We start from the raw sequence: 10924 nt of genomic DNA on the forward strand, positions 1-10924 counted from the left end.
CCTCCTTATCAATCTGCTGATAATCTTTTTGTGTCAGATTGATGTTCCCAATCTGACCTGCGATTAACCCACAATACGCGCTCACCAAAGTGTTTAGTTGTTCCAAATGTTCTTTAGCTACTTCAACACTTACTTTCGAGAAGCTTGAAGTGTAGAGCCGAACTGTATTCGGATTAGATGACGGACCAGCAGATGAGGTGCTTCCATAACAAGCTTGTTGGGGAACTGGTATAGGATTTCCGTACATATCTCTTGCTCCGGTATATTGATGGCTTTGCTTTGAGACTTATGGTTGTGGATTTCCGTACATGTCAGTGCTTGAGACAAAAGCCGTTTGAGTTGAGGATGCTGGTAGTGGATTTCCGTACAAATCTCTTGATACAAAGGTCGTTTGAAGTTGAGCATGTGGAGCAGGTCTTGCAGCAGTGCTAGAACCTCCACAGTTTCCATAATACATTTCAGGATTCTATGGTACTGGAATCCTTTTGGCCTTCCTGATTTCTTCTTGATCTTTGTTCTCCAAGAGCTGAATGAAATCATTGATGTTTGTCGCAGCCAAAGTGCCATTGTATTTCAAGATTTCCAAGAAACCATTCCATTGAGCTGGTAATGCGTCGGCAAACTTCATAACAACTTCTTCTGGAGTCACTACTACCCCAAAGTTACTTAACTCAGTAAACAAGTGTTAAAATCGACTTGTCAAGTCTCCCAAAGATTCCCTTTCCGTACACGTGAAGCCATCAAACTCCTTATTCAATAGATCATGTTGCAATTTGTGTGACGCTTCATTTCCAATACCTCTCATCTTCAATGCATCCCATAAACGCTTTGTCATCTTGAAGCTGACAAACTGATGATATATATCCTTGCTCAACGCTTGAGTTAGAATAGAATATGCTTTCTTTTCTAAATCATATGCCTTCTTCTCATCTGCCGTAAGATCTGCAAATGTCGTGGCAGTTGAAGCGGCAACCTCAAGTGCTTGATCAAAATCTGTAGTAAAACATAACCACAATTCCGTGTTTTGCCCAAGGACATACGTATGGAATCTTTCTTCCCATCCAGGATATTCATTCATGTGCATTAGCTTCGGTGGACGGTTAAGGCTTCTGGTTTCACTTTCGCTTAAAAGTATACTTTGAATACTTTGAGTTTGATTTGAAACGAACGCCCATTGACTTGACGAAATTTGATTCGTTTGAGAAGGAATTGACGAAGACGATGTTGCGGGAGATTCGGCCCATGATGGCGATAAACCCGTGCTTCTTTACTTGCTCTCCGTATTAGACGGAATACCCCACCAATCCGAACTCATTTTAGATGAATAATATTGAATACCTGATTAAATCACTTGAAACAAACAGTTAAAACACTTTTTGAAACCTTCTGTAAAAAAAATTGACAAGTGTCTCGACGAAACTCAAAGTCTTGACGAAACACTTAACTGATGAAACAAGGATTTTTAAATGACAAAGTGACGAAACTCTAAGAAGTTTCATCTAGAACAATTATGACGAAAATATGAGTTTCGTCAAAACCAATTTTGAAAGAGAAATGGGAGTTTCGTTGACTTATGTCTTCAAAGTAGGTGAGATATTTTCTAAAAACACTCAAACCTTATCCACTGAAAGTTGTTGAACATTTAGTCAAACACTCCTTACCCTTACCCTTACACACTGTGTTTACCAACTTTCAACCTCACCCATACTTTTGGACTATCATTTTCTTACCAACCATCACAGACAAACAATATTTTAATCTCCAACAATAATTCAACCAAAACACAAAGCAAATATAACTCAAAAACCCAGATATTTTGAATATCTTGAAGAACAATATGATGAACAGGATGAGTTTTTGAATTTACCTGCCACCGGAAAAATTTCCGAAACATGTTTTTACACAAAAGTTTCAATAAAAACCCAACTAAACATATATATATATATATATATATATATATATATATATATATATATATATATATATATATATATATATATATATATATATATATATATATATGTAATCTAACAAGGTTTTTGTCAAAACTAAAAGCAACAACACTTAGATCTTCAATTTTTTGAAACTGTTTTTTCCAGAAATACACAAGCAAACGATTTGGTTTTAACAAGGAAGAGAGCCAAGCTCTGATACCAATTGTAGGTCCGACTATCGGAGGATCTAGTCGCCTAATCCTTGTATACGAACAGAACCGGTTGTGCGGAATCCAACCGGGTAAGCAAACCGAGATAAAGATTGACACGAGAACGACACAGATTCAAAGATTAACACACACTTATATATTTCAAAAAAGTTTACGGTACAAGATTACACAATATAAGGTTCACACACTAAACTCTCCTGATAATACTCTCTTGTGTTCTCTCTGCGTTATCTCTCTATCTTGTCTCTGTGTATCTATGCTGTTTATATAGGACGAGGTCGACGAAACCTTGTTGTCTGCGACCAAACCTCATGAGTCGACGAAACATATTGGCGAAACCTCATGAGTCGACGAATCTTGAAGCAGACGAAACTACATAAGCTGACGAAACTACATTGGTTGACGAAACTACATTGGCAAAACTCATGTTTGGCAAAACTTGAGTTTCATCATCAAGTTTTGTCATCAGCTTGTGTAGAAGAACTTTCGTCGAGATTAGGTGAATGTTTCGTCAAACAGCTGTTCCAAACAACAATAGTTTCAGAAACAACAACAGTTAACAGCCACGATCGACTCAAAGCTCGATGGAGGATATCCGCTTTGATCTTCATTCCGGAATCGTAACGAGCGAGGCGCGTCCACATATATGTATCAACAAAAACTATGCTTCTAAGAGAAGGAAAGTGACTTATGGGAACATAACCATAAGAAAGAAAGAGAAGTGCATTTTTTTAGGGCACATCTGGAACCAAGGAAGAGTGCATACAGCGAATCGTAGAGCACAATAGGTTAGTTCAGTTTTTGTTTTAAACTGTCGTGCTTATTTGTGAATAGTTTTTTTAATTTAAACCTATTTTAATTTCACTGTGTATGGACTGTGTTATCCAAACTTTGAAAGATATTTGACACTCTTTGTTCTACCCGTATAAAGAGTTGACTTTTTTGATTTTGTATATGCTACAACGTTTTTATGAGGTTTTTTTTTTGTGATAAAACTCAATACTGAGTATTATAATAAATTACTGGAACCTCATAACTCTCCGATTGCTAGGTGATCATCTGAAAGATGTTGGCCACATAACATCAGTTGTAGTGCACCTATTTGCAAATATTCTCATTTTTGTGGTCTTATATTTTTAAGTATATTAACTTTACTATTTGTCAACTCTTCTATCTTGAATGATAGAGGGCACTCTTTCTTCTATACGTAGGGTTGTAAACGAACCGAGCGTTCGGTGAACAAATCGTGAACCATTCGGCAGGAAGTTCGTTTACGTTCGTTCGTTTAATAAACCGACAAACATGAACAAGAAATTCCATTCGATTAGTTAAATGAACGAAAATGAACAAAGGTCTCGTTCGTTCAATTGTGTTCTTGAACGTTCGGTAAGGTGTTCGTGAACATTCGTTCATTTGCGTTCGTATGTTCGTGTTTTAATTAAAGATTTTTATACTTTCATATATTTTATCTATACTTTTTATACTATTAAACTTTTAGTTAAATCATTACCCTAACAATTAAACTAGGAAACCCTCTTTCACTTTGTTTATGCACCATTTCCCTTTCTTTTCTAATTATTCATATCGACGAATATGATCTACCTCTGTTCCACAATAAGGGATTCAAGTTTTAGTGCTACTCTCTGGGCCATCCACCTTTATCCTTTATCGCGTTTGCCAAATTTATTTGTCTTCGCTTGTGTTCGTGAACCATTCGTGAACACGGTCATTTCCTTAATGAACGAACACGAACATAAAATCTCGTTGTAAGTGTTCATGAACCGTTCGTGAACACATTTATTTCCTTAACGAACGGACACGAACAAGGCCTCGTTCGTGTTCGTTCGGTTTGTTTACAGCCCTATCTATACGTAGTAGAAGTTAGCAATTTTGAATTTTTTTTGCTTTAGTGTTTTTATGAGTTTTTATTTGATTAAACTTTAATACTGATACTTATGATAAATCACTGGAACTTCATACCTCCCTGTTGCAAACTGGTTTTGGGCAGATTTAGACTAGTTTAGGATGGTTTTAGCTTGGTTAAGACCCTAAGAAATTAGTTTTGGCCGGTTCAATTCAGAAGTGTATTTTCTGAATTTTTTGGTGTTTCTTTTGCTGTTATCGAGGATGTTGTCACTCGGGATACCTGATAATAACGAACCTTTTAAATGCTTGAAGCTATTTACTGTTTTTTCCTTCTATATTTCAAATGGTTCCGCCTGTTGACAATTTTCTTCATAGTTGTGTGCAAATTAGGGTGTTTGAAAACTGTTGAAACTGACCAAACAGTTCAAACCGCAGCAAGTCGACCTGTTTGGTTGCTTTGAGATACAAAATGTTCAGTTTTTGCGGTTTGGCGAATCATCAATCATGTAAACCGAGCAAGCAGTTTGACATTTTTAGCTTATTGGGTTAGGTTCATTTGGGAAAAAGTTTGGTTCATACAGAATGTGAATGCTTATTTTATCACTTTAGTAATATTTTTGCTGTTCTTATCACTTCAGGTAATAATTTTTATAGATATTTAGTTTAAACTGTAAAGACTTGCACCGTTAATTAAGACCACACTTTGCATTATCAATCTATCCATCTTCCATTATGTAGCATCTTTTTGTATGACCCCTTTGAGAAACTACAAGATATGTGGAACTGTGTACAAAGGGTTGTTTTTCAAGGTGCAAAAGTCTATTGACTAACTTCTCATTTCGTGGTATCTTAACATTTAAGCATTTTTAGAGGTCTTCCATCTCTCTCTGATGGTTGTTAATGGTGCATAACGACAAATAGCGATAAGTTATATACATATGCTACATAGCGAATAGCGATAAATAGGAGGCTCAATTTATCGCTATTTTATAAATAGCGATACACTAGAAAAAATTACAATTTTATTATATCAAACTGTTTGGTTGCTTTGAGATACAAAATGTTCAGTTTTTGCGGTTTGGCAATTCATCAATCATGTAAACCGAGCAAGCAGTTTGACATTTTTTATTTATATACTTATTTTCATTTTATTATCATCATCACCCATCTAATTCATTTCAAAACTTAGTAAAAATTAAAGATTTTGAATAAATTTTAAAAGTACAATATGCCCAAATGAAACGGTTAAGCAATAACCGGTAAATTTGGCCGGTCCGGCTGACCAACCTGACCTAGCTGGTTTGGTGTGGTTTGTTGTTTTCCAAAGTTGTAATTAGTGGTTCAGTTTAAGGTTTTCGTCAGAACCGGATTGTGCACGGCTAAATAATTGAACCCATTTAACCCCAAACAGTTTCAATGTCAATCCCAAACACTCACCCGATGTTTTTGCAACACTATTGTCCGATACAACCAATGTACGACAATTTCTGACCATCTCAACCGCAACCACAATTTAGTTTGGAAACTCCAAACCCAAGATTTACGTACTGTCATTGACAACCTTTTGATTATAAAGATGGTTTATAATTTTAATAAAATGACCAAGAAATGTCATTTTAGTGGTGCACAGAATGACATTCTTACCTAAAGAATTGCTAGATATCATATATATTCAAACCAAATATCATAAAAAGCATTTCTTAATATGACAAGTTTACCCTTTAAAATCTTAAAACTTTTTTTTACTATTTGCTTTTCCAATTAACTTGATTTTTTTCCAGTTGACTTGCATGAATATTTCGAATTATTGAGTGTTTCTTTCATATTTGAAAGTAAGTTTAAGATTTTCTTATTTCCTATTTATTTAGTTAAAAACTACAGTATTATTTAATTATATATAATATAGCTAAAAATAGATAAAACATTAACTATTACGGAGTAGCATATTTTTATTTGATACACCATTTATATTTGTAGGCAAAATGAAAGCTTTGTATCATTAAAAATATAAGTGAAAGAACAAAAACGATGAAATTGAGCGACTCGGAGATTCCAATTCCTTAGGTTAAGTGGCTCTGGATACCCCTTAGCAGCAGTAGCACACCATCGCCGGTCCTGCGGGTAAAAGATTTCTGTTCGCATTACTAATATATTAGTTTTCCTATTTCTTACACAATTTGGAGGTTGGCTTTACAAGGTCTGAAGTTGTTGCTACTATTTCTGATTCTGACTTCATCCAGATTTAGTACTTCAACAATGCATTTTGTATGTTATATACCCTATGCTTTTAAATAATTGAAATTTAGAACCCTATATTCATATATGATGGACAACTTTTTAACCTTTTCCTTTTTTAGGTGGCTGGGATCGTTTGAAGCTTGCATAAAGATTGTTACTTTACTTTTAAGGTAGGTAATAAGGAAGTTATGTTTTATGCCTTATTGAAGTGTGGTTTACTAACATTTTTCTTAAGTTTTCGTTTGGATATGCATACATGTTAGAGACTAATAATATTATCGTGTTTATTATTATGATAATTTTGGTCGTATTCTAAAGTGTCATGCGTACTAGGGTCTCTTCGTAGGTTGATACTTTTTATTCTGGTCATCCGTCTCCGTCTGGTTATGCATATATGTTAGAGGTTAATACTATTGTCATGTTACTGTTATGATACTTTTAGTTGTATTTTAAGATGTCATGATCACGTAAGTGTAGTAGGGTCTGTTTGTTAATTGATGCTTCTTCTTCTGGTCGTTCCTTATATTTGGACAATGGAGACTCTACTAATGTTTGTGAGCATTGCGGTGCTTTTTTTTGGTTTGATGAACGTATAGTTGCTACTTATACCACCCGTCATCTTCGATATAACCAATGTTGTAAAACTGAACGTGTGAAGTTTCCGCCTCCTAATCATCCTTTGGCGGTTTTGGTTGATCAGTTTGGTCGAGCAGACTTTCTAGCAAACATACGTGCTTATAACTCTATGTTCGCAATGACTTCTTTCGGTGGAAAAGTAGATGATTATGTTAATACTGGGTCCACGCCATACGTGTTTAAGGTTGAGGGCCACGTTTATCATTCGTTGGGTTCATTGTGCTCCACAGATAATGAACCACCAAGATTTCTGCAAATTTATATCTATGATACTGATAACGAAATTATGAACAGGCTTCAATTCTTTGATGGGATTACATGTTCACGGTTAAGTGTTGATGTTGTTTCTACAATTCTTACAGCCCTTGAGGGATGTAATAAATTGGTGAGGCTTTTCAGAAATGCTAGAGATTTTACTCTTTCGTCTAACTTGCCTTCATTTACAATTCGTTTGTACAAATCATATAATTCTTTGTCTTATGATAGACATGACCCTGATTGCATTGGTGCAATTTTCACTGACTAAGACTGCAATTCTGATAGATATGACATTGTTATTCGGCACAAGGCTACTGGTCCTCAACGAATAAGCAATCTTCATCCGTTATACATGGCTTTGCAATATCCTTTGTTGTTTATTTATGGTGAAAGTGGTTGGTCCCGTGACTTACGACTTTCTGGTGTTTCTGGAAAAGAGGACAAAAATATTTCTATGAATATGTTCTATAGTTATCAACTTCATGATCGTCTTAACATCTACACATTGCTGCTGCGAGGAGGTCGTCTATTCCAGCAATATCTGGTTGACGCCTACGTGTGTATAGAGCAGAATAAGCTAGAATATTACAGATGTAATCAAAGTTCTCTAAGAAGTGACGTGTTGAAAGGCATACATGATGCTATTCGTCGTGGTGATACTGAGGGACGTGATATAGGAAAACGTACTATTCGACCTTCATTATTTACGGGGGGTCCACGATACATGTACAAGCATTATCAGGATGCGTTAGCGATTTGTAGAGTACATGGAAACCCTCAATACTTCATCACTTTTACATGCAACGTTAACTGGCCTGAAATTCGTAGATATTTAACTAAGTATCCAGTACTTCAAGCGCAAGACCATCCCGATATCATAGCTCGTGTTTTCCATATGAAAGTTGCCTCAACTGTCAACTTTCTTCGTAATAACAGGCCATTTGGGAAAGTTACTACAGATTTATAAATGATTGAATTTCAGAAGAGGGGTCTACCGCACTGTCATTTGTTGTTATGGATAGACGAAACTAATAAGATAACAGACTCTACTCATGTTGATAGGTATATTTCGGCAAAAATTCCAGATCCTGTAAGGACCCGGATCTGCATAGGATTGTTACCGACTTCATAATACATGGACCATGCGGTACTGTTAGACCCAACGCGCCATGTATGTCATTCGGTAAGTGCTCTAAGAACTTTCCAAAAGCTTATCAACAAAGTAGTGTAATTGACGAGAACGCATGCACATTATAAAAGATGGTTGACTGGGAATATTGTCCTCAAAGGTGGCGTTGTTTTGATAACAGGTATGTTGTCCCATACAACCGCACCCTACTATTACACTTCCAGGCACACATAAATGTAGAGTACTGCGGGTGGAGCATGTTGATAAAGTACCTCTTTAAGTACATATCAAAGGGCTCTTATGGTATTCGTTTTAACATTATTAAAGGTCCTTCTTTTGGTGATACAGAAGGTGACACTACGTTTGAAATCGACAAGATTAAGAACTATGTTGATGGAAGATTCATATGTCCACATGAGTCAGCTGAAGAATTCTTGATTTCCACATTCATCAATGGAATCCTGCAGTACAGGTTTTAGCTGTTAACTTGCAAGAAATGCAAGGTGTAACTTTCAGGGAAAATAGGGACAATGAGAAATTAGAAAACATTGTTAGAAACCCGTTATCAAGGCGTACTACATTAACAGAATGGCTTTACAACAATTGCAATGATGAGAGTGGACGACATCTGAATTACGTAGACTTTTTATCAGAGTATAGATGGGATGCCTCAAGTAAGAGATGGATACGTAGAATAACAAATAGAACACCGGCGATTGGGAGACTTATCTACGTACATCCAGCATGTGGTGAAACTTTCTACCTGCGTTTATTGCTGTCACACAAGAAAGGTTGTCGATCCTTCGAGGACATTCGTACAGTTTCTGGAGAGGTATGCTCAACATAGCGTACTGCATGCGAAAGGCTTGGATTACTAGGTGATGACAGGGAATGGTCATATACCTTCATTGAGGCTGCTGCTTGGGCTACTACTTCTGAGTTACGACACGTATTCATACATATGCTTTTATATTGTGAGGTGTCAAACCCTAAACAATTGTGGGACATGCATTGGCAAAGAATGGCTGATGACGTTGTGCATAAACATCATCTCTTAAACGATGATGATAAGATGAAACATGTTTTGTATGAGCTTGAACTATTATTACACACTGGATCGTCTTCCTCTTTGTCAGAGTTAGGGTTGCCAATGCCAAATCCAATAGTTGTTGCATCAGTGACAAATAGACTACTCATGGAAGAAAGAAATTATGACAAGCAACAACTTGCAATCGAACATATGTCATCACGGTCTGATCTCAATCCACAACAAAAGAGCATATACGATTATGTTTTGTCTACATTAGAATGAAAGGAGCAAGTAATGGCCTTTGTTTATGTCTATGGTGGAACAGGCACGACATGTTGATGCACTTTTGTGTCTATAACTAGTCTTGTATTTACGATGTATTTTGTACGGTCTTTTGTCGTTTATCGAGTCTGTATTTGCCGTCGACCAAGTCGGATATCCTCCTATCCACTTGTGTCCGACTTGTTTGTCTCCTTTTGGTATGTAATGATGACACGAACAATGCATATTGCATACAAGGGTATTTCTGTCTTTATGTTTTGTGTTTGTTTGTGGTTTGCTGCAACTGACTGTTTGCAGCAAACATTTCACAAAATGCAGCCTTCGACGAAACACTTTGTGTTTCGTCGAACACATAACGGCGAAACAGGCTTATGTATATTCAATCTTGTTTCGTCATGATCAGCGACGAAACAGACTTGTTTCGTCGGCATTTAGGCTTATTCAGGCCCAATGACTGGCCCTTTGTGTTTCGTCGAGCCCACCTTGTGTTTCGTCGATCTCTGGCCCAGGGCTGCTATATAAACACATTCTGTTACGTTTAGAAACTAGAGATGAGAGCATACCCTTAAAGTCATTCTGTCAAAACTGTGTTTGTAGCAGTTGGAATTCTCATCCAGTTTAATCAATCGATTGTGGTTCATTGGTTAAACCTCTTTGTTACTGATTTCTATGTTTGATTTGGCTTAGTTACGTGGATTCCGCACACGTGACTTTGTTTGCTATAAACAAGGATTTGGTTTTGTTATCGATCCTCCGATTTCGGGACCTACAAGTGGTATCAGAGCGTTAGGCTCTTATACTTGTTTAAAATCAAACATCGTTCGGTTTTTATCAAGTGTTTGTGGTTGATTTTCAGAAAAGTGTTCTTGAAAACTCATATTTTCCAGAAAAGTTCATTAAAATCTTCTTAAATATTGTTGTTTGCTAAAGAGTTTTATCAAAAACCTTGTTAGATTGATTTTTCTTGTGATAAACCGGGTTTTTAGTGAAAGTCTTGTGCAATTTCGCGTTTCGGAAAATTTGTCGGTGACCGGAAAACTCATAATTCTGGGCTTGTTCTTCATATATTCAAGAAACATTCAAAGTGTTCTTGAATATTCATTGAATTTAAAGTTAAAATTAAAACTGAAAAAAATTAAATGAATTAAAAAATTGTTAGCCATACTTGGTTGGTGGTCTAAGCATGGTGTGAGTTGAAAAGGTAGTGTATTTTGTCTGATTGAGGATAAGATTTGAACTACTTCACCAACTCTCTAATTACTTTTTCAACGAATCAGGTTAACGACGAAACAAGCAGGCGACGAATCAACACCGTTTCGCC

At 36.3% G+C, this 10924-nt stretch overlaps 1 protein-coding gene across 1 annotated transcript; it reads left to right on the forward strand.

Moving 5' to 3' along the window:
- The first annotated feature begins 7022 nt into the window (after nt 1-7022).
- On the forward strand, nt 7023-9603 carry LOC110906453. The gene is made up of 6 exons (XM_022151585.1): nt 7023-7357; nt 7448-8111; nt 8225-8345; nt 8619-8763; nt 8808-9123; nt 9271-9603. Exons 1-6 carry the CDS (start codon nt 7023-7025, stop codon nt 9601-9603), a joined length of 1914 nt encoding a protein of 637 aa, XP_022007277.1.
- The last annotated feature ends 1321 nt before the right edge of the window (nt 9604-10924 follow it).

Source organism: Helianthus annuus, chromosome 14 (assembly GCF_002127325.2).
Source record: "Helianthus annuus cultivar XRQ/B chromosome 14, HanXRQr2.0-SUNRISE, whole genome shotgun sequence".
NCBI classification, from domain to species: domain Eukaryota; kingdom Viridiplantae; phylum Streptophyta; class Magnoliopsida; order Asterales; family Asteraceae; genus Helianthus; species Helianthus annuus.

Bases quoted from the DNA above. Each gene is read 5' to 3' on its own strand.
- LOC110906453 (XM_022151585.1), top strand. From the start codon at position 7,023: ATGACTTCTTTCGGTGGAAAAGTAGATGATTATGTTAATACTGGGTCC. The intron at 7,358-7,447 runs GTACAAATCATA...CAATTCTGATAG, and splicing joins CCTTCATTTACAATTCGTTT to ATATGACATTGTTATTCGGC. The intron at 8,764-8,807 runs GTTTTAGCTGTT...TGTAACTTTCAG, and splicing joins AATGGAATCCTGCAGTACAG to GGAAAATAGGGACAATGAGA.